The 22,767-nt window shown below is 57.1% G+C and overlaps 8 protein-coding genes across 8 annotated transcripts; 3 read left to right on the top strand and 5 right to left on the bottom strand.

Moving 5' to 3' along the window:
• Nucleotides 1-335: 335 nt before the first annotated feature.
• On the bottom strand, nt 336-629 carry PHSY_000038 (hypothetical protein; the record flags this gene model as incomplete). The annotated part of the gene is made up of 1 exon (XM_012330682.1): nt 336-629. One exon carries the CDS (start codon nt 627-629, stop codon nt 336-338), a length of 294 nt encoding a protein of 97 aa, XP_012186072.1.
• Nucleotides 630-1,053: 424 nt separating this feature from the next.
• PHSY_000037 (hypothetical protein) lies at nt 1,054-5,857 on the top strand (the record flags this gene model as incomplete). The annotated part of the gene is made up of 2 exons (XM_012330681.1): nt 1,054-1,205; nt 2,206-5,857. The coding sequence occupies 2 exons, from the start codon at nt 1,054-1,056 to the stop codon at nt 5,855-5,857; spliced, it is 3,804 nt and encodes a 1,267-aa protein (XP_012186071.1).
• A 219-nt stretch (nt 5,858-6,076) lies between these two features.
• Nucleotides 6,077-8,056, bottom strand: PHSY_000036 (cholinesterase; the record flags this gene model as incomplete). The annotated part of the gene is made up of 1 exon (XM_012330680.1): nt 6,077-8,056. The coding sequence occupies one exon, from the start codon at nt 8,054-8,056 to the stop codon at nt 6,077-6,079; it is 1,980 nt and encodes a 659-aa protein (XP_012186070.1).
• Nucleotides 8,057-8,438: 382 nt separating this feature from the next.
• PHSY_000035 (hypothetical protein) lies at nt 8,439-11,978 on the bottom strand (the record flags this gene model as incomplete). The annotated part of the gene is made up of 1 exon (XM_012330679.1): nt 8,439-11,978. The coding sequence occupies one exon, from the start codon at nt 11,976-11,978 to the stop codon at nt 8,439-8,441; it is 3,540 nt and encodes a 1,179-aa protein (XP_012186069.1).
• A 1,181-nt stretch (nt 11,979-13,159) lies between these two features.
• Nucleotides 13,160-15,097, top strand: PHSY_000034 (probable heat shock 70 kd protein; the record flags this gene model as incomplete). The annotated part of the gene is made up of 1 exon (XM_012330678.1): nt 13,160-15,097. The coding sequence occupies one exon, from the start codon at nt 13,160-13,162 to the stop codon at nt 15,095-15,097; it is 1,938 nt and encodes a 645-aa protein (XP_012186068.1).
• Nucleotides 15,098-15,708: 611 nt separating this feature from the next.
• Nucleotides 15,709-19,290, top strand: PHSY_000033 (hypothetical protein; the record flags this gene model as incomplete). The annotated part of the gene is made up of 2 exons (XM_012330677.1): nt 15,709-15,800; nt 15,885-19,290. 2 exons carry the CDS (start codon nt 15,709-15,711, stop codon nt 19,288-19,290), a joined length of 3,498 nt encoding a protein of 1,165 aa, XP_012186067.1.
• Nucleotides 19,291-19,521: 231 nt separating this feature from the next.
• Nucleotides 19,522-21,622, bottom strand: PHSY_000032 (transcriptional regulator of RNA polII; the record flags this gene model as incomplete). The annotated part of the gene is made up of 2 exons (XM_012330676.1): nt 19,522-20,762; nt 20,860-21,622. The coding sequence occupies 2 exons, from the start codon at nt 21,620-21,622 to the stop codon at nt 19,522-19,524; spliced, it is 2,004 nt and encodes a 667-aa protein (XP_012186066.1).
• Nucleotides 21,623-22,375: 753 nt separating this feature from the next.
• Nucleotides 22,376-22,687, bottom strand: PHSY_000031 (hypothetical protein; the record flags this gene model as incomplete). Its single annotated transcript, XM_012330675.1, has 1 exon — nt 22,376-22,687. The coding sequence occupies one exon, from the start codon at nt 22,685-22,687 to the stop codon at nt 22,376-22,378; it is 312 nt and encodes a 103-aa protein (XP_012186065.1).
• Between the last annotated feature and the right edge of the window lie 80 nt (nt 22,688-22,767).

Here is a 22,767-nt window from a genome sequence, read left to right as displayed (position 1 = left end):
GGAAGACGGAGGAGACGAGTGGAGGACCGCGCGAGAAGAAGCGTTGCGGAGAGTCCAACCCAAGATTGCCTTGCGGCACGTGAGGACTTTCCAAAAGTTGTCTGACTATAGGGTGTAACATTTACGTTTCAAAAGTTCGTCGCAGCAATCGCCGTACTTGTTGATGCCATCACGCTCCTATACTCTCGTTCCACGGCCTGAGGACACGCTTACAAGGTGAACACAATAGCTGGCCGAGATTTTGGGACCATGCTTGATCACTGTGTAGGTGATTGTGCAGCGGGGATCGCAGTGTTTTCCTGTGATCTGGTATTCGGACTCCCCGAAATTGAGCTTCACCGCTTCTTGGACTCGAGCAGCGCACCGCCAGCACCACCCTTTCCCTCCTGCTCCATCTTTCGTATTCTCCTCTCAACTACTGATGGAATCGGACAGCTATCTGCCTCGGCATCCTTGCCGCGCTGCTGGTAGAACTTGGCGCAGCACCGATAGAGGTCGTCGACCAGGTATTCGCACCGTGACTGGTCGAAGCCGGACTTTTGCAGACACCCTTGAATGGCGCACGCTCTCGGATAGCAGGGATTGGGGTGTTCGGGGTCGAGCTCGTCTCTGGACCGTTGTGACGACATGCTTGTGTGGTCAAGGCGAGGGAAGGGAGCTAACGAGGTAGATTGACTCGGATTGCGCACAGGTGAATCGGCGCTTGAAAGTCGGGTTACCAGTGGGGAATCAGCTTAGTAGCGGCTGTACTGACGAAATCTGGATATGCCGAGGTGATGGTGGGAAACAAGTATCCTGTATAGGCCAGCGGCTGTTGAAGATCCAGGCTTGAACTTTGAGGCTGACTGAGAGAAGGTTCATACGGTGCGAATTGGACTGTAAGTGGAGGTTGAGGCGAGATTTTTGTGGCCGTCTTTTTCCGGCCTCTTTTTTCTTTTTCTTCTTTTGGGTGTTTAATGCTTGCTTTCTTCCCTTCATACAGGCAGATGCATTGCATGGCGACTGCATCGTCAGCTCAGAGGCGCCCTCACAGGCAATTTGTGCGAGGATCGCATGGGCAACTCCGATGCGACGAACGAGCGCCTGATGGAGAAGCTTGGCCTCCAAAACGAGCTGTGCAGTGCTGTGACTGTCACTGTCGAAGGCACGGGCAGGTGCAATGGCGTAAAGGCTGCGGGCGACGTCGTCTCTTCGATGAGTAAACAGTAAGCTCATGCTTACAAAGCTTATCCACAGTTCGATCAGCCGGGTAGATCCTCTTTGGTCAGCACTGCTAATCCGGCCGCAACGATGATTTGGGGCGATCGGACAGCAAGGTCAACTGACAGCCTTTACCTTCGGGCATCCAAAGCCGGGTGTCTCGACAGCATGCTTGAAACACATCAATGCGCTGATGATCGAGATGAAGCACCCGACCATCGTCCCGCAACACGGGTAGGAGACCGAGCTTTTTTGGTGCCAGAGCGCAAAGGACGCGACGGAAGCGCTCAAGACTACTTGGTAAAAGGTGCCTAAGTATGAGCGATTTAACGTCTAAGACGCTGCGGTAGACTGGTTCCAGAGCTTGTTCAAAGACGTCGACGGCGCGCAAACCAAACCGAGCTATCTGCCGTTCGAAAACGTTGCATGCTCGCTTTGATCGTCTGGGGATGCTCGCGGGCCAAGCAGAGTGAAGAGCCGGACGGTCAAAGCGTCGCTACGCGATTTGTCATTTGCTTCTTCGAGTTGCTACACAATTGGCTGGTAGTACCGCTCAGGCCCTTTCAGCAGGCGACTTGTGTGGTTTGGTGCGCCATTGTTACCTTCCAAAGACAATGGGGCGATAAAAAATTTACAGCGCAGAAAACTTTTTTGAACTTATTTTGTAGGCCAAGTTTAGGCGTGGCGTGCCAGCACAGATCCCCTTGGAGACCACTGGGCCGAACTTCTGCCCTTCTCCTCCTTCCCTCCGAAGCACAATGATGCCACTCCGGCCTGGCTGCTCAGTCACAAGATCACGAGCCCACTGTGACCATGCTGTAAATTGATGCGCTTCCTTTGTATGCGGTAACAGCCTGCGTCGTGGGCGGAATACTGAGCCCACTCAGGAGCTTGTGCGTCTAGTGCATGATGCGCGTGTAGTCCAACTTCATCTGCGGCTGTTTGAAAAGCTTGTTCAGCGACCGTCGTCTCCCCACTCATTGCAGCTCGCCGCTTCTCCTGCAGCCTAGCCCGTCTCTTCCAGTTCGCTTATATAAAGGGAACTTCCTTCTGTCGGCACGACTTCCATCTCATCGCCACACGTCACACGGCAAATGTGTCGTATCCTCGGGAGACTGATCCTAACAGCCATCACATTGTCGCCAAGATGGAAGGTGCACCTGCACAAGCAGTCGCGATGCCGGCATCGGCGCCTGCACCGATCACTGCCACACCGCAATTTCAGCAAATGTTCGCTTCGCTCGTCCAAATGTACGACGGCTCAAATGCAACTTCAAACGTCGACCAGAGATTACTGCAATTGGAGGCATCCAGAGACTCTCTTGCGGTTGAACTCCAAAAGACCAGAGCCTCCTTGACGTCCATGCAAGAGATCCTCGCATCTACGCAAAAGGATCTCTTTACCTGTCGCAGCTTGTTGCGCGAACACACGACGCTGATCAATGGTGTCAACCACTTCACCGCCAAGCTCAAGCAAGAGAGCGCGCAGCTGTTGAATCACGCCAACACCAATTGGAACAAAGTCCATCAAGTCGAGGCTGGATTCTATCAAGCTCATCAAAAACTCACGGAGCATGTCAACAGCATCGCTGGGCAGCAGAATGCTAAGATCGACGACTTTCAATCCAAGATCGTGGGTCCCTTCTTCTCTGCTATGCAGCAGGTCATCGTCAAAGATACCTCCAGCTCTCGCTCCAAGAGCCCGCAAGCAGTCGATTCAAATCTTGCAGCTGAAGCGAAAGCGCACGAATCAGTTTATCAGCAGACGAGACCGAGGGACGCAAATTGTCAGGAACGCGCGTCGGCTTCATGCTCGACCGCTGTCGATGCGAATCGATCCACCTCGTTTGACTCCAACACACCGCTCGCTGTCGTTTGCTCAGACGGTTCGAGCACTGATGCTGCCCTTTGCGAAGCCCCCCAGTTGTCGCAACGAAGGGAGAGCATACCTCGAATGGATCCCACTGTCACCTCGAGCGGTCCACCTTCGAACTTCCAGTCCAGACCTGCGAACCCGAGTCGAGATCCCCAATTGCTGGATCAGACTTCCCCGCCTTCAGGGACGATTGATGGACCGGCAGCTCCAGGCGTACTTGTCGGTGCTGGTTTGCCTGAAAATGCAGATTCGCGTTCTGATCCAACTTCGCCATACGTTCGCACCCGATCAAGACCCTCGCCCTCTCCATCGCAATCTGCCAGCACGCAAAATGCGTCGGCTCATACAACGCCTCAGACGAGTCGAGCGTCTTCGTTGTCGCTCTCCCTTCCTGCCGATCCGAATTCGACTTCGGCCAAAGCGGTTACAGGGACGGCAAACACTTCATCCACCATGAAGAGGAAGCGTTCGTCATCCGTGGAGTGTGTCGGTGTAAAGCTGGCCAAGGGTGCTGCTGACGAGATACGATCCACATCTGGAGGCAAAGGAGATGCGAAGCAGAAAGACGTTGCTCAGCGAGGACGTCCGAAACCAGATCAGCTTCACTCAACTTCTCCACCATCTGCTTCCTCCAGACAGCCTCGGGTAAACGATGGATTTCGGAATAGGGCTCCGTCAGCGACCAGCCCCTCGGACTTCTTATCGTACGCATTTGGTCCTACGCATATATTCGGTCGGCCTTCTATGATTCCTCCAAAAGCTGCGTCATCATCGAATCATCCACCAGGAAGCCCTATGGAGCCGACTTCTCAGCACTCGGCAGCTCAGCAAGCATCGGTCGGTATGCCATCGAGTCGGTCCCCTTTGAGTCCGGTCCTGCTTTCACACACCTCGCAAAGCGGGCACAAAGAGGTTGCGGGAACTGCCGAGACCATGTGTGCAGCAAGAGGACCGCCTCTACAGCGGGCCAATCTTCAGGATGACCTAACAAGCCTCTCCATTCGTGCAGAAGCCGCTTGCACAAATCAGACAGAGGCCGTGGCGGTCACTGTGCTTCGCGCTGACCATGCTGGGAAGGCATCAGGATCCCGTCCTTGTCAGGGGCCAAAGGTTCAGTCAAACGAGGCTGCAGCAACGTCGCAACCAGCACGGGCCAAGACCGAAGGCCGCCTCCTAGGAGCGGAGCCACACGTCCAAGCGTCGTCTGCGTTGCCTGCAATGGTGAACATGACCGTGACCTCATCAACACAAGTCTCAGCGCAGGAAGTAGGCAGTCAGGGAACACGTGGTGGTACTCCTTCTAGGGGCACTGACGATGAAGCTGCGCGAGTTGCCCCTCTCATACGCTCGAATGAGTCACAGCCTTCAGACTCCAATAGGTGTCCGATGGCAGAGCCAACGAGCGTCTCCAACTTCCTAGCCGCGAGCCCATCCACAAGTCAGCCACCGAGCAGAAGCTCTGCCGCTCGCATTCCATCGGTCGCTCCATCGGCAGTCAATCAGATGAAGATCCGCGTCAAAGGGCGTGCCTCCGACGAACAAGCTCGCTCCGAGGCTTGTGTGAGGCAATCTCATCTCTCGTACCTGCCGCCTCGTCCTGGGAGTTGGACACCAGCAGAGGCCCTTCATCAGTTCGAGCCTGCTCCTGAGTATGAAGGTGACTTTCAACCTATGCGACGCACCGCGACAGCTGAACAGGAGTGCGAGCAGAGTCTCATTCGACGTCTGGACAATCTTCGGACCCAGTCGCACGTACCCAACCGTGAAATTCCTTTCTATATCTGGGCGTGTCTCGGTCATGTCGGAGCCTGGTCAGGAAATTCTCTCGACACTACTCCTGTCGTCATCGACCCAGATCCGGTCGTCACAGAGTCCTTGATCGCAGAAAGCCTCGCTGAGGATCTGATTCGACAAGGTCGCGCACGAAAGATTTCCGCTCAGGGAAGTACTGGAATCCTGGAACTCGAATTGGCGTGGCGCTTTGACACGGGACAGCACTTCAGACTACCAGGCGATTCGGATCGCTTCGAGAGCGGACCATGCGAATTTGTCATCGTGCCTACGAGGTACATGAAGGATGGCATCTACCTCGGCAAAAAGAAACTTGACAGACTCGGTTTGGTGCTCGTGCCGAAGAATCGCAGTCCGATCCCGAGACCATACCTGGGGGTTCATGGCAGGGTCGAGTTAGGCACATGCCTTTGCGCAATGCCAGCCCCTCTGCGAAGACTGCCTCTCTTCAAGCCTTTCGAAAGGCTTTGCAAATTGGCCGAGTATGCGATTACTCGAACTGAAGATCCTCGTTACTCTCGCAGACGGTACGCCGATGATGAGAGATGGCGAGCCGAGAACTGGCAGCATAGCTGGCGGCCAGCGACTTCTCCCCTTGCAGACAGGCTTGGTGGGGCAACAGATGACATTACCAGGAACACGCTGGATTCAAGCCCGTTGGAATCGAGAATCCAGCCACCCATCTCTTCGGACGATACAAGCAGAGGTATGTCTTCCCACCTCGCTGCGCGGGAAGCTGGGTCCACTCGCATCACTTCGCCCGCGAAAGTGATCGGCGCTGACCCAGGACTTTCCTCGACCGTTCCGTACACGCGACTTCAGGAAAGGATCGACATCAATACAGATCCAATTCCGGACGACCCGAGGAGTGTTACGAACGCTAGCCGAGTCGTTTGCCCCCTCGACAGCGGTTCGCCGCTGTCTGAGCTTGACGACTCGGAGGAAGCTGTTATCAAGGTGGAAGATGTGGAAGAGCTTCTCGACGACTGACGGGCTGAGGCGACTGCGTTGCAATCCTTGGTGGCGGCCCTGAAGAGAATGCAAGTGGACACAAGCTGATGTCCTCGACGATAACAGTCGTACGTCAGACATTGGCGAGGAGCAATGGTATCTAATATTTCATCGACATCGAGCGTGAATGTGTACGATGTTCAATCCGAATCCTAATGGTTGTGTCGAACGTAGCGATTCGTGGGAATGTGACGACGGTCATTGGCCGACAAAGCTTGAAATGTCCTCCGAGATCTGTCTGGTATACCTCGTGTTGGACCTAGCCATACCCAAGAAGAGGCAAGCGATTGATTCAGCATGACCGAGGTTCCTATAGGCTCTCAACCTGACGTGTTCTACGCCTATGCCGACGAGGAGGGTTTTGAGGAGGGTGCTTTGTTCGACCGGTACGACCTGATCTTTCCCACCGTGAACGAGCAAGAACTTCTGCGGGAGCAGACGGGTGTCTACGATGTTCTTCGCCGCATAGAGCAGGTGAGCAGGGGAATGGATGAGACAGTTAAAGTGCGAAGGACCGGTCGACCGACGCAGGTAGGAGAGGTGTTCGAGACCGCGTTCCGATTCGGATCGGAAACCTTTGATGACATCGCTGATGCCAGAGAGCAGGATGACGCCGGCGATGGCGGGAAGCTCCACTTCCGGTTCGTAGATCTCGACGCGACGAAGACCGTTACCGACTTCGTCTTCGGCTTTGCGGTACGCGGCGGAGGATAGGATGGATTCGGCTTCCTCGGTCTTTCGAGATGTAGAGGTGGAAATTCCGTTGGGATGCAAGGGTTGGGGAGAGGGAGAGGACGAGAATCGCTGGATGGATCCCATGACGTGACCGGGAATGCCTGCAGACTCTTCGGATTCGTCCACCCAGCCTTCCTTCTCCACGGCAGCGCCGTTCGCTTCTCCACTGCCCCTGCGTCCGGTTCGGTCCAGTCGCACCGGTTCGTCCATCTCCTCATCCAACGCATCCGAATACCCCGATGCCACCCTCTTCCTCGTCCGCACCTCACCACTCTTCAACCACTCTTCTCCCTCCTCATTCCGTCCATCCTGCTCTCCATACCGCCTACCGTGATGCGAACCCGACTCGTGTTTCGCCCGCAGCATGTGTCTCTCCCGCTCGTAGGCGCGATCCAGATGTCCCTCACGACTGAGCACCACCGCCTCCTGCGAGATGGTCAGCATGATCAGATGCGCACTGAGACCGTGTCCCAGCACGTAGATCTTGGAAGGGTCGCCTCCGTATCTCTGACAGTTCTTGGCAGTCCATCGCAGGACCAGTCGCAGGTCGATGACGGAGGACTTGATGCGTGATTCCGGATAGTAGGTGATGTCGGCGACGATGACGCAGTAGCCCATACGACGAAGTCGCAGCGCCAGTTGGAGGTACAGTCGTCGTTTGGAGGTGATGGCGAGTGGACCCAGCATGGATGGGATGACGACAATGACGGGCATGCCGTTGGAGGAAGCTGTGGGGAGGCTCGTCGTCGAGCTCGAGCGATGACCGTCAGGTCCAACCCCGGGCACGTTTGAATGGACGGAGACGGGCGCTTCGGCTGGAAGATACACGTCGAGCCTCTTACCGCGAGATGGGCTGCCGTAGAGGATGCCCTCCTTGACCACGCGCGATCCTTTGGTCGTACCGATGACCATGATCCTGCGGTAGCTCCAATCAAACATGGCTGGGAAGACGAGACGAAAAGCCGTGACAGTGTATCGAAAAGCTGCCAGGTCGACTTTGGCGCACCTGATCGGGTTGATCGGTACGAAAGGGAAGAAGTTCCTCGGAGACCATCGATGCGCATTGGTCCACGTCGCGGGCAGATCCCTCTGTGCCAAAAAGAGGTAGCAGATCCACGCGATCACGTACAGTAGCAGCACCGAGATGAGCAGCAAGATCGGAATCGCCATGACGCCGATGACGGGGATCGCACATGCTGCTGCGAGAAGCGGCCATGCTGGCAGCGCGATAGCCAGCGCTGGGAGAACGAGAGGTTTGAGCAGCAGCGCAAACACGCGCTGCGTTCGCTTGGGCAGGATAGGCGGTGTGGGTTCATGCTCGGGATAGTAGGTAGGCGAAGGCGGTGGTGAGTGAAACTCGACCGTGGAAAGACGGCGACGTTCGAGCGGCGTTGGACGTGTCGCCGTCGTCGACGACGACGAGGCGTGCTCGCGCTGCGCCATGATGAGACGAAGCCCGCGCGGTTTTCAGCGTCAGAGCAGGGAAGCAGCTGGGCTTCGGAGCTGATCGATGTGACAGATGGTAGAGGGACAGGGATGACGGTGATGATCGAAGCAGCGGAGCGGGACGAGAGGTCCAACAGACTCGCGCCGGGTCCCTGCATGAGGGCACATGAAGCACAGCTACAATACACATTCACGCTTGCCACGAGTGAAATTAGAGCGTGAAATTTCGGGAACAAAGGCCAAAATCAACAAAGGTTCAGAGCCGTTTTGGGCTCGTGTTGGTCTTTCTTCGGTTTCACACAGCCGAGTCAGCACATCAAGATTAGGGATTCAAGGTCGTGACTGTCTGGCTTGCAGTTGCATTGCAAATTCATCTCGTCTAGTTGTCGTCTTCCCAGCTTTCGGGGACAGGTCCGTCATCTGCTGCTGCGAGCTCAAGCGCTGCTGGTGCTACAGGGATCAAGGACGCGTTGACATGGTCAGCAGGTCGTCGTGGGGCATTTGGATTGGGAACGATGCCGGCGATTGGTGCTGTCGTTGCTCTGGCACCATTAAATTGGGCAGCCATCGTCGGCTGGTCCCAAACAGACTCTTGGATAGGAGCAGGCGAGTTTCGACCGGATCCGGAAGCGACGGCCGCCCAACCGCGGTCTCCGACAAGACCGGAGCTTGGCTTACCAGGCCCGCTTGCGTTGGCACCACCTCGCTTCATTGCAGCAGAGCCCCACGCGCCGCCAGTAGCTGCACCTGTTCGGTTGCTGCCACTCAGCATCGGCTCGTCCTCTCTACGCACAATGTTCTTGTTCGCATCAACCGTGCAAAGAATGACATCGCGTGCGAACTGCTCCCTACGTGCCAACGACTTGAGCTCGGTCTTCATCATAACGAGTCGCGTTGGAGAGTCGGGCGATGTCACTAAGACATCTTCATCTCCCTTCCAAGTAATCTGAAAATTGATGGTACGCAGCAGCGGCTGCAGCAGCGAGCGGAGCGAATCCTGATCGTGACCAAATATGCCGGGCAGGAAGATGGCATTGAGCGGCTTGGCTGTCTCGGCGCCGGGTCGTTGCAGCTGGGCCAGTCCCATCAACTTGCCAGATCCCTGCTGTTGTTGTTGTTGTTGTTGCTGCTGCTGTTGCGATGACATGAGCGAGGCTCGTGCTGAGGCGAACGCCTCGGTCAGCAGCGGCTTGGGGATGCGGCTATCTTGCTTGCGTCGGATGCTGACACTGCGTCGCGGTTCCGAGTCTACGCTCTCGCTCGCCAGCTTGTACACAGCCGCCAATTCGTGCGTGAACTTGCGCTGGAACTTGTTGGCCGGAGGCAAGATCATGCCGGCTCGAGGCGACCGAATGAAATCATTGAGCGACGCTTCCAGCTCGTCGCAGAACTTGCGATTGCTAGGCACCGAGTAGTACGAAAGTGTCTCGTATTCGTAAGAGGCTGGTGCTGCCTTCTCGGACGGGTTGAGACCGAGCGCTTCGGCGAGCTTTGCGTTCCTCTGTGCAATGATGCACGAGTCGTTACACCTGAGCGACTTTTCCTTGTTGGGCGCATGGATCGAGACACCGCATTTGGAACGAGACTGCAGATTGCCGCATGGACACTGCAGCGTGATGACGGCCTCGCAAGGCTCGACCTCGGGACACGAGGATGGCGCGTGGCACTTCTGTTGGCAAGGATGCTGACACAACCTACGCGGCTTACCGCAGACTTGGGCACAGGGAGCGCATTCTCGGCCAGCGACATGACAGATGCCCTGACATCGGTGGAAACCGCAATTGAGCAGCGCATCGCACGCCTGGCCGCAAGAGACGCGCGATCGGCTGCACGGCACGTTCTTGACAATGTGCTTCTGGCAGTGACACACTTTGTCTGTGAGGTAGACGCACGGCGGGCACGGTTCCTCTTCGTGACAGTCGTGCGGCATCTTGGGATGGCCGCAGGCGGGTGGTGGTCGAACGCATGGGAAGTTGCAGCGCACCTGGGTGCCGCATGGCACAGGTGGCTCGAGGACGGTGCGGCCGCAATGACAGATGAGCTCTTCGAAGCTGGCTTGAAGACAGGGCGGGCAGGCACCGCGATGGCACGTCATGGGACACTCGTGCAGCCCACACGTCAACGGCTTGGAGCATGGAATCGAGCACTCGTGCAGCCCAGCGGGATCCATCAATTGCAATTCGGCCAGCGTCGGCCGCTTTTTCGACTTGCTCTTTGCCTGGAAGTAGAGCGGACAGCACTGTCGATTGCATTGATGCTTGCCGCAGTGGCGCAAAGATTGGCAGACGGTGTTGCAGAGGACCTCTTGACGGCCTTCGAGCTCTTCTTGCTGGCGCTGGTGGCAGGTACGGCTCTGCTTGGTCTCGCCGCAGCGACATGGCGTCGAGACCGGCACCTGACACGGTGGGCATGGGCCGAGATGGCACCGAGACGGGCAGGGATGACCGCAGTTGGACATCTTGGAGCAAACATTCCCGCATGTAGGGATAGGATCTTGGCAGGAGGTACGCGAAGTGACAGGTTGAGCACCGCACGGGCATGTTTGGACGAGTGACGGCGAGGAAGGGCACACTGGACGAGCAGCGTCTCGTGAGTGACATGCCTTGGAGCATGAATGCACACCGCAGTCGAATGTGCGCTCGCACTGGTCTTCGCATGCGAAACGGCCTGTGAAGCTGGAGGCAATCTCGTCGTCGAAGCTGTCGCGCCGAACGCCATCGCCGCAGCGCATGGTTTTGGTATGCTTGCCACAGAAGCATAGCGCTTCCACTTGAACGGAGCAGGGTTGACAAGCGCCAGGATGGCAGGTGTCTTGACACGAGTGTACACCGCAGTCAAGCTTCTTACCGCAGACATCGCCGCAGGACGTGCCGCGTTGGTGCAGAGCTGAGATGCGAGCCTCCTTCGCGGACGTTTGAGAGCATCGCATCGGGATGGTTTTGGCGCCACAGAAGCATTGCTGGGAGACGGTGACGGCGCAGGGCGGGCAGGGACCCGGATGACAGGCATCGGCACATCCATGAATACACTTGCCTCTACTGCACCGCTGGCCGCAGCCGTGTGGATTGGCACCCCTGCCTCCCTGTGGATCTTGGGTGCGTCCGCACCAGCACCAGTAGATCTTGGGGACATCCTCCCTAGCGTACTGGCATCCAGGACAACGCCACGTTCCGCGACGGGCGCGAATCTCGGGATCCTCTTGCATGGCATTGTGCTCTTCGGCCTTCTTGACGCTGCTCTCGGCCCATTTGCGAACGCAGGGCAGGTGGAGGACCGAGTAGCATTGCGAACAAGACCAGGTCGCTTGACGGGTGGTGACGGTACTGTAGCAGATGACGCAGTCGTACTCTCCAGATGAGAGTTCCGCGAGAAGACGTGAGCGCAGATCGGCGTACTCAACAGGCTCTGCGGTTGCCGGAACCTTGACCACCGGTTTCTTTGACCTCCCGTTCTGTGTTGTTTTGACCGAGCTGTCAGCTTGTTCTGATGATGCGGCAGCTCCGCCGGTGAGCTTGCCGCCGAACTGCTGACGCCGCACTGCTACACGGGTTGGAGCCGCACTTGACGAACCGACATTGGTGTTTGGCTCATGCGCTGCATCTGCGCCGTTGGCCTTTCCGGACTTGTCACCGCCTCGTCTGCCCTTCTTCTTCGATGGTGGCTTTGCGTTGCTTGGCTGGTGATCGGATCGCGTCTGAGACGAGCCATATATTGGGACGGTAGCGGAGCCATGTGAGTGAGCATTGGCGTCGGTTTTCTTTGCTCGTCCGCGGCCACGACCTTGGCCGCGACCGCGTCCGCGAGCCGATTGAGAGGTAGCTGAAGAGCTCGTCGAAGCCTCTGACTGAATCTGCAGACTGTGGATTGCGGGCAGACTGGATGAAGGAGCAGCAGCAGAAGCTGTCGATGCTTCTGCCATTCTCGTGATGATGGTGGATTGCGTCGAGGGCCGTGAAGAGTGGGACAGGCTTATGGTAGCGCTTCCGAAAAGCTGGTCGAGCGAAAGCTGCTGACGGAGAGCAAGCACTCCACGCTCCAGTATGGTGTCAGTGGGATGGTTGTGCGAGTGTCAAGGGTGAGCGAGTCACTGCGGTGGCTGAGTCGAGCCACAAGAAGAACTCATCTCGGATGTCGGTCAATTTCTGCTAAGTCGGAAGTGATGTGTGTTCGGAAGGACTGCGCTGAGCTCATTCATGAACGTCACGCATAGAAGTGGCAACTGAGTCGTGTGCCGTCAAAAAGGACTTTGATAGTGTTATGCCCTAACTTCATACAGCGATATGTCAATCTAGAAATCGAGACCAGTTTGAACGAGACAGCCGATGTCATCTGATCGGGAGATGAGCCGTAGAAGAATTCATCTGGAAATTAGAAGAACGTGGTGGCATATGCCAGCGTCTTCTGTGAAAAAAAATCGCCAAAATGCCGACGCGTTGGAAGTTGAGCTACAATCGACGCACTTGAAAGGCGTCTTGGCTGGGGCAAGTCAGAAGAACTCGGAAAATTGCACCAAAAGCCTAGCGCAGACGGCGGTCAGACCTGTCGAAGAACGATTCCAACCCGTTCCGCCGCCTTCCTTGCGTCAGCTTTGTACCTTACTTTCCACGTACAGTGACCTCACTCAACCTGTCAAGAAAAATTCCAGTCCCACACCGCTTTTTGGCTCGACGGTTTCCTGCCCCTACCAGCGGTGGATCGACATGGAAAGTCGATTTTCTTGTTGGCGACCCAATGAGGGCGTGAGCAGGCGGCGCACCGAACATTTGTCGCTCTCTGCGCATTCGCTGAGCTGACGCGAAACGTACAGTTTCTTCCTGTCTGCAACCGCGAAATGCGTCTGTGCGGGATCAACCAGAATGGCGGAGCGGAGGTGGCACCGGTGGCTAGCAGATGCTGAGTCCACCAGCAGCATGGTACATATAGTCTGAGCCTAGCTCACTCCTTTCCATCTCACACACCACCAATACTCTCGTCTGATATCGAGTTGCACATACCCCTTTTCCGCAACACCGCTACATCAACAGACACAGCTTCGGCTCTCTCCCGCTTACTTCTCATTCACCCCTTTCCCGTCTACACAAAAGGCTCACATCCGTCACAATGACCAAGGCCATCGGTATCGATCTCGGCACCACCTACTCCTGTGTCGCTGTCTGGCAAAATGACCGTGTCGAGGTCATTGCCAACGACCAGGGTAACCGCACCACCCCCTCATATGTCGCCTTCACCGACTCGGAGCGTCTCATCGGTGACGCCGCCAAGAACCAGGTCGCCATGAACCCACACAATACCGTCTTCGATGCCAAGCGTCTCATCGGCCGCAAGTTCGACGATGCCGAGGTGCAGTCCGACATGAAGCACTGGCCTTTCGAGGTCACCTCGGTCGGTGGCAAGCCCCAGATCCGCATCGAGTACAAGGGCGAGAAGAAGACCTTCACTCCCGAAGAGGTCTCGTCCATGGTTCTCCTCAAGATGCGTGAGACCGCAGAGGCCTACCTCGGCGGCACCGTCAAGGACGCTGTCGTCACCGTCCCCGCTTACTTCAACGACTCGCAGCGTCAAGCCACCAAGGACGCCGGTATCATCTCCGGTCTCAACGTGATGCGCATCATCAACGAGCCCACCGCCGCCGCCATCGCCTACGGTCTCGACAAGAAGTCTGAGGGCGAGAAGAACGTTCTCATCTTCGATCTCGGTGGAGGTACTTTCGATGTGTCGCTCTTGACCATCGAGGAGGGTATCTTCGAAGTCAAGGCCACCGCTGGTGACACCCACCTTGGTGGTGAGGACTTTGACAACCGTCTCGTCAACCACTTTGTCCAGGAGTTCAAGCGCAAGAACAAGAAGGACCTGACCACCAACGCTCGTGCTCTCCGTCGTCTGCGTACCGCCTGTGAGCGCGCCAAGCGCACGCTCTCGTCGGCTGCCCAGACCACCATCGAGATCGACTCTCTCTTCGAGGGTATCGACTTCTACACCTCGATCACCCGTGCCCGTTTCGAGGAGCTCTGCGGTGACCTCTTCTCGCACACCATCGAGCCCGTCGAGAAGGTCCTCCGTGACTCCAAGATCGACAAGGGTTCCGTCCACGAGATCGTCCTCGTCGGTGGTTCCACCCGTATCCCCAAGGTCCAGAAGCTCCTCACCGACTTCTTCAACGGCCGTGAGCTCAACAAGTCGATCAACCCCGACGAGGCCGTCGCCTACGGTGCCGCCGTCCAGGCCGCCATTCTCTCGGGTGACACCTCGGAGAAGACCCAGGACTTGCTCCTGCTCGACGTCGCTCCCCTTTCCATGGGTATCGAGACCGCCGGTGGTGTGTTCACTCCCCTCATCAAGAGGAACACCACCGTTCCCACCAAGAAGTCGGAGGTCTTCTCGACCTACGCCGACAACCAGCCCGGTGTGTTGATCCAGGTGTTCGAGGGTGAGCGCGCCCGCACCAAGGACAACAACTTGCTCGGCAAGTTCGAGCTCTCTGGTATCCCCCCTGCGCCTCGTGGTGTTCCTCAGATCGAGGTCACCTTCGACGTCGACGCCAACGCCATTCTTAACGTCTCTGCCGCCGAGAAGGGTACCGGCAAGTCGGAGAAGATTACCATTCGCAACGACAAGGGCCGTCTCTCGTCTGAGCAGATCGAGGAGATGCTCAAGCAGGCCGAGCAGTTCGCCGAGGAGGACAAGCAGGCGCTCGAGCGCACCCAGGCCAAGAACGGTCTCGAGTCGTACATCTACAACGTGCGCAACACCACCAGCGAGCCCCAGCTCAAGGACAAGCTCGAGGCCGCCGACAAGGAGGCGCTCGAGAAGATTGTCAAGGAGGGTATCGAGTGGTTGGACAGCAACACCACCGCCTCGACCGACGAGCTCAAGGACAAGCAGAAGGAGATCGAGGAGCAGGTCAACCCCATCATGACCAAGATCTACTCGGCTGCTGGCGGCGCCCCTGGTGGCATGCCCGGCGGTGCTCCTGGTGCCGCACCTGGCGGTGCTGCTCCCGGTGGCGACGATGGTCCCACCGTCGAGGAGCTCGACTAAAGGTGTTGGTCACAAGCTCAATTTCAAAAATTCACTTCCTTCCCGCTAATGATATCCGTTTCCTGCATTCATTCTATCCCCCATCATTAGCTTGTACTCGTATCTTAGTGTTCCGTTCAATCAGATAGCATTGTCTCACAACCACGTTTTCCCGTCCATGCGTGTGCCAATCAGCCCTAAGATCATGTTCTGAGTTCGTTGGCGTTGACCAGCACGCTCGACCCGTTCATACTTTGTTCTTGAGACGAGTAATAGAGTTTGACATCGATGATTTGTCCTACACGTCGACTCAGATCGGCAGATCTTTTTTAAATCAATAATGCTCTAACAATCTCAGTTTTCGCGGCGAAAGTGCACTTTGCGCGAAAATGTAGCAGTGGACGCGACGCGAGCAAAGGTGCGCGGCAGAACAACACTTTCGAGACTGAGCGTCTTCGTAGTCTCTCTTCTCTCTCCTGCTGTCGCTTCGTATCCTTCATCATTGCGATCATCCTTCTCGACTCATTCATCCGGACGCAACACCATCCCAACGGCTAGAGATACAACCGTCTTGACCTCTCCGCGAGTGTCTCTTCCTTTGATCACTGCTGTTCGCAGTGCAGACCGCCACTATGCAGTCGACGCAGTCGGAGGACTTGCACGTCCAGATCGTCCACTCTGGTCCCACAAAATGTATTCACGCACCCAGATCGGCCAACGTAGAGTGAGTATGCTGCCTCTTTGCGCGCCCATCATACTAAAGACTCGCTGACTCTGACTTCGTTTCCAACTTTTCAACGCTATACAGTCGACTGTTCACCGGCGGAGATGACTTCCTCGTCCGAATCTTGCCTACCTTGCCACTTCCCGGCGTGGAACCTCACCTCATCGAAGACGCAACCGAGCCAGTCACCTCTCTCGATGCTGACGGTCGCTTCCTCGTCACCGCCTCCGAAGATGGCTCTGTTCGCCTTTATCGACACCACCCCATCGACGCTGAAGGCAACCCGACATCGCCTACGGTGCTCCAATCGCTGCTGCGGCGCGAATCATTGCCGTTGCGATGCGTTGCTCTAGAGCGCTTCGTCAAGAACGGTAAGTCTCCCCGAGTAGCCGTCTGCTCCGATGAGCTGATCGTCAAGATCATCGACGTCGAGGATCCAAGGCGCATTCAGCTCCTCGACGGTCACAACAGAGGTCTTCGTTCAGCTTCATGGAGTCCCGTCGCTCCTCTGCTCGTCACTTGCTCTACCGATGGTGTCGCTCGAGTCACCGATCTTAGCGACGTCGAGCCCAAGTTCGTCAAGTCGATCGAAGGCGTCCTTCCCATTACACGTGCCGAGAGCGACGAAGCCGTCGCTGCATGCTGGCATCCTTCGGGCACCTTCTTTGTAATGCCGTCCAAGGCACACGAGCTCGTCGTCATCAGTGCCGCCAACGACTCCTCTGCCTGGTCAAGAACGGGCACCTTTGTCGCCAGCGCCTCTGGAACGGTTCCGACGCCTAGCGGCACCATCACAGCCCTCGCATTTTCGCCCAACGGTCGCTACCTTGCCTCCGCCACCACAAACGGTCAGGTCACCGTGTGGGAAACAGAGAGCAGACAGGCGATCCGGTATAAACGCGCCGATGCTCTCGTCAACGCCATCAGCTGGCATCCGACCAAGGACGCACTTGCTTGGACCGACAACGAGGGATCTTTGGCACGATGGTCCGACGTTGCAACCACAACCAGACCCAGTCCATTCGAAGAGATCGCGTTCGATGTATCCAAAGCGGCACGCGGATCTCGTGGTCAGATCGACGACATCTTCGCCGGCACGGGTCTTTCAGACGATGAGGATGACGATATGGCACGAGACTCTCATCGTGGTGACGGAGATGCTGGTGACGACTTCGTGGTGGACGACGAGTCGCGTCCGTCGAGATACGGCGGAGCTGACCACTCCTCTCGCTCTTACGGTCGAGGCGGACACGGCATGGGCGCTGGTCGTGACGGTGGCATGATGATCGCTGCTACCCGACCTCAGCCCGCATTCCAGTCCACGTCTACCCCCATGCGCGGACAACGTCGATACCTCGCCTACAACCTTCTCGGCTCGGTAGTTGCGGTGGAGCAAGAGTCGCACCAGACCATCTCGTTCGAATCCTTCGACACGTCGGCACGTCGCAACTTCCGCTTCTCCGACATGAACAACATCAGCATGGCCGATCTCGCAAAGCAAGGCATCCTCTTCGCCGCCAAGCAGACGACCGAGCAGTCGAGCAGCGTCTTCTTCAAGCCTTTCGTCGCGGCTAGCAACAATCTGTCTTCGGAGTGGACGTTCAATCTGGATCAAGGTGAGGACGTCGAGGCGGTGGCATTGGGAGGAAGTGGTTTGCGAACCGTCACAGAAGATGGCTGGGAGGATCAGGATGCAGGCAGGTCTGGGGTGGGCGTTGCTGTTGTAGCCACTTCCAAGGGGTATCTGAGGTTCCTATCGGCTAGCGGTATGCAGCTTTACCTGTGGGCGATCGGACATCCCGTGGTTACGCTGGCTGTGGGCGCTCGCACTGCGCTCGTCGTGTATCGCAGGACGGGGCTTCCATCGGGAGGATTCCAGGATCTCGGCTACAAGGTGATCGACATCTCCAACTTCGACGTGATCCAGGACGATGTTCTTCCGCTTGCCAAAGATGCGCACATCAGGTGGCTCGGCTACAACGACGAGCACCAACCTGCCTTCTACGATTCGAACGGAACGCTCTTTGTGCTGGATCGCGCCCACCGCTCGCGCCAAGGACGATGGGTGCCCAACCTCGACACGAAACGCGTTCGTGAGAGCGCAACAGCCGACGCCAGCGAAGCCGCGATGCGTGCTGCCAGTACCCTCGGCTACTGGCCGATCGGTCTCACCTCTTCCAAGCTCATGGTGTTGCTCCTCAAGGGTGGACGCACTCATCCCGAGGTCGACGGCACACGTCACATGATCCAGGAGCTCGAGCTGCAGGTACCCCTCATCCATCGCGAAGGCGGAACCGGTCCGCTGGAGGAGAAGAGCCTTCGCGACAGCATGCTAGCCATGACGGCTCGCGACGTTCGCAACGCTGGAATCGAGGCCAACGAGGACGACGCTCAACTCGACGCAAACACGCTCGAGATGAGCTCGGACAAGGCGCTGCTCCAGCTGATCCAGTTGGCGTGCAAGGCGGACAAGCACGGCCGTGCACTCGACGCTGCACGTGCACTGCACTCGACGAGGACGCTGGAAGCTGCGCTCAAGATCGCGGCCTTCTTCCACCTTTCGAGTCTGGCCGAACGGATGGTAGCGTTGAAGGAAGGACTGGAAGGTCGACCTGAACGCGTGGAGGAGGAGAGTCGACGATGGTGCGATCCTGCGGTTCGGGGTGGACCGAGCTATACGAATCCCGCGCTTGTCGAGGTGATGACCCGTGCAGGTGATCGGGGTGGGAGGGACGCGGTGAGCGCGGCTAGCTTTCGGAAGCGTGCCTCTGCTGCATTGGGTGAGGAGTTCTTGCCGCCGACATCTCGTTCGGTCTCGGGGGTGCCGCGCAGTTCCTCTGCGTATGATGGTTTGAACACGGCATCGCCAGCAGCAGCTGGATACGGTAGCTCGACACGCTCGCCTGCGCCTCAATCCATCGTCGCATCTGCCGACGACTCCTACAGCGGCATCCTGGACGACGAAACTGACTTCTCGTCTTTGGGCAAAGAGAACCTCTACGGCCGAACCTCCGAGAAGCGCAAATCGCCCTCCCACGACGAGTTCTCCGAACCAACCCACGCGGGACGCACACTCGTCATGCCGTCCACCAAATCCGCCAAATCGCTCAACCCTTTCGCACGTACTTCGTCCAACGTCAATGCTCGCGCTTCCGAAAAGCAGATGCACAAGTCCACCTCGTTCTTCGAACGCATCGAGCCGTACGAGAAGGAGTCGTTGAAGCCTTCCGGTAAGCAATCCTTGCTGACTGGATTCGCGTTCCGAAAGGACCAGACTGGTAGTGGTGGGGTAGAGGCGAGGGAGGTGTTTGGTGAGACACAGTTTGCGGATGGGGAGGATGAAGAATCGTTGCAGCTGACGTTGGAGCGTGCGGCGAAGAAGAATGGAAAGGCGACGGACGTGATTAGTGGAGATGCGCTGCCGGAGACGGTGAGGGAGGGCGAGACGTTCGACTCGATGGATGTGGAATCCGCGGCTGTTCAGGTGTAAGCGTGTAGAGGACAGTGTTTGTCTTGGCTTCGTTTCAATTATAGCTTTGCTTCATGTTGAGATCGGCAGCCCTGAGCATGTGCGCGAGACGAGAGATTCTTTGTGTCGCGCAACGTGAGCCTAGCTTCGCAATGACCACGTTCACGCACAACTCTCAACCATCGCACATCTAAACTTCGTGAATGAAATGTATGACATTGCTTGCTGGTACAAAGACTTACAAATCTGATCTCATTCGCAAAGCGAGCCGAACAAAGCAACAGGATCGACGACGTCCCAGATGTCGTCCTTGTGCCTGTGATGGTGGTGAGCTGTCGCCGCTGTCCCAGTCTGTGGCGCTGCACTTCCATGCAACGCCTCCTTCTTCCTGCCGTTGACATCGGCCAACACGGCTTGCGGATCTTTGTAGTCAGGAACCGACAAACCACCTTTTGTCGGTCTCAAACGACCTGCGTTCTCCGCAAGCGTACGACGATCGAGCAACTTCAGTGGGGCGGATTGGTCGATGATGAAGCGGTTGCGGACAGAAACGTCTGCTGCCGCGAGGGTCGCGTCGCTCAAATGAGTGGTTGCTGCCAAACGCGCTGCTCGAGCCAGTTGACGGTCGGGCGAGGAGGCATCAAGTCGACCAGTGTCATCGTCTCCGTCAAGAGCGTGCTCGTCAGCCCACTCTGGGGCCAAAAGTCTCTCCTGCGTGCCTTGACCGATCGGCTCGACGACCGTGTGTGGAGCGACTTCGAGAAGGAACGCAACGTCCGAGACGGTGAGACGCGTGCTTGCAGCGTCGGATCGTTCAGCAGAGCTCGCTTCCATGGCGTCGCGAGATCGCTTGAGTCGGTTGTGGGATGTGCCATTCGCCGCACCGGCCACATCATCGGCATCGGCACTGGTGCTGCTGTTGCCGAACGATGTATCGTGAAGCTGGCCGCTGCTGTCGCTGTCGCGGATGGAGGGAGAAGAAGGCCCGGTCAGGCTGGTGGCAGCCGTGCTGGCGAGGGAAAGCATAGAAGAGTCGGCAAACGAAGTGCCGATCCCAGATGTGCTGGTACGCGAAGAAGCGTCGGACTGAATCGAGCGCACATGCCGAGCAGGACTGCCATGAGCCGAGTTGGCAGCGCTGTCGTCGACATCCATCGCTTCAAGGGCTGGCGAACCTCGGAGCGGATCGGGCATGTAGGAGGCAGGGTCGAGGCTGATATTGTACTCGGCAGCGGGGCGGAGAGGCTCGTTGGTACGGATGCCTTCGGCTCTGTTGGCACGAATCTTGGTGATGATGCTGCTGGCGACATTCTGCAGATGACTCTGAAGCGCCGAAAGAACCATGGCAGCAGCTTGAGGCTGCACGCCTCCCGGCATGCCATTTTCTACGGCGAGCAGCGTCATACGATCCTTGATGCCGTCGAGGTCAGGCAAGTGTTTGGCTTCGACGCATAGGGGAGCCTGCATGGCGCGCATGACGGCTTGTTGGGCGGCTAGAGTGTGCAAGAGGAATGGCTCAGGAACGCGGTTCGGAAAGGCGAGCAAAGGGATGTGGCTTCGGACAGAACAAGGAAGGAGGCGGACACTTACTGAAAGAGAGTTTGCCCCGCACGGCGGCGATCTGCTGGGTTGCTTGGATGGCTTGACCCTTCCAATCTTTGGCACCGATGGCGCTCTTGTACTGTCTTACCTTTCTACGGTCTTCGGCGACCTTGCGCTTCTCTTCGTCCTTGCGTTTCTTCTCAAGCATATCGGCAGCGGAGCCGGCCCATCCAAGTCCGGCAGCTCCACCGACGGCATTCGCGCCGAGTTTGCCGACATTTTCGAGGTTCTTGAGACGCAAGCGCTCCTTGCGAGGGAGGCCGGCGACAAGGTTGCGAAGGCGTTTTCGGCTTGGCTCCTCCTCCTCTTCCTCGGTGATGGTAGTACCATCAGGCAGGATGCGGGTGATGCGTCGCGAGGCGCGGCTAGATGGACCGGGTACATCGGCGCTAGCATTGTAGAGGATACCTAGGATGAGGGCGTTGTGCAGGTGTACTGTTGGATGCGGAGGCGCACAAAGGCGAAAACTGGTCAGCGGCTGCGGCAAAGGGGGAGCATGCAGCATGTCGAAAATTATCGGAGGTGACTTACTGTGCTCGGTCTTGAGTGCCTTGTGGGCGAGCGCTTCGAATTCCGCGCGGTCGATGGCGCCCTTGAGGAACTGAACGAGTGTCTGCCAATAGCGGGCGCCATTCTGACCTAGCGCTACGGCGAGTTTCTGCTTGAGGTCGAAGGTGTCAGCGCGGATGGGTCGATGTGGTGGAGCATTGGCGCTGGCCGTCGAGCTCAGTTCGCGAGTGATGTTGACCATGATCGCGCGCTTCTGATGGGTGCGACGCTGAACCCACTACTGCGGCTTTGGAACGCCGTATGAGCTCCAGCTGCGCTGATGACGGTGGCGGATGGGCGGATGTCGAAATCCGGTGACGGAATTTGTTGACGCCGGCAAAGTGATGGTTGGGTCCAAGCGCAAGCTTGGAAGGATGCTGATCGATGGTGCTGTCGTGTTCTGTGGACTGCCGATCGGACGTGATGCTTAAAGTCGTCGGCGGGTTGGCATTCAGCTGAAGGAAAATCGTGCGGTGACGGTCCGGGATGGGGTAGAGACTTCGGTGTCGGATCTTAGACTACGATGGCGTGCGGATGCGTGTAGACGGAGCAGTGCTTGCTGCGTATGTGATCAGAGACAGAGCGTCCAGAAAGATCGAAGCTGGCGTAGAAGGATGCTGGCGGACGAAATGGAAAGCGGATGCAGGAAGGCGACACGCAACGACGACACCCAGCGTGGAAGCACCAAGCGGATGGATGGTTGCTCGACGAGTCCGGCTCTATGAGGATGATCGCGTTGTCAGGATGTATGAGAACGAAGCTAGCCGCTCGTGGTGGATGTCGAGCCAGCTTTGGATGGATTGAGCAGGAAGGATCCATCCATGAGCATGCAAGTAGATCCATCCGGAGCTGCAAACCCTGGCTGCTCTTCTGTCTCCGCTCTGTTCTCAACTCAGTCGCGCGGATAATGATGCTCATACAATCATGTTCTGCTTCCCACTCTGTTCGCGGGCGGCTAACCACCAAAATTCAATTCGAGATGCATGATCCATCCGCTCTTACACTTTCGCTTGAGAAGAGCAACATTTGGACGCTTGAGCGTTGTTCGCTGGCCAACGCAAGCTTTGATTTCCGTCACTTTCGGCCGGTGAGGCTTTACAGCTCTTTCTTTTTCGGTTTCGAGACGAATTCGGATCCAGCAAAGGCAGTTGCGGCCGGAATAAGACTCGCTCTGAACGCGATCCAAGGTCGAGAACACTTGCTTCTTGCTCTGCTCACCGTCACTACAGTTCAATCGTTTTGAGCCTTTGCACTCCTTAATGGCCATCGACAATCACTCCTATCGCTCCTATCCAATTAAACGAGAAGAAGTGGCAGTCCGGATGGATTTCACCAACCTAATCGGAT

Source organism: Pseudozyma hubeiensis (assembly GCF_000403515.1).
Source record: "Pseudozyma hubeiensis SY62 DNA, scaffold: PHS1, whole genome shotgun sequence".
Lineage (NCBI taxonomy): Eukaryota > Fungi > Basidiomycota > Ustilaginomycetes > Ustilaginales > Ustilaginaceae > Pseudozyma > Pseudozyma hubeiensis.
The sequence above is the reverse complement of the archived record's forward strand: the minus strand, read 5'-3'. Positions and strand labels throughout refer to the sequence as shown.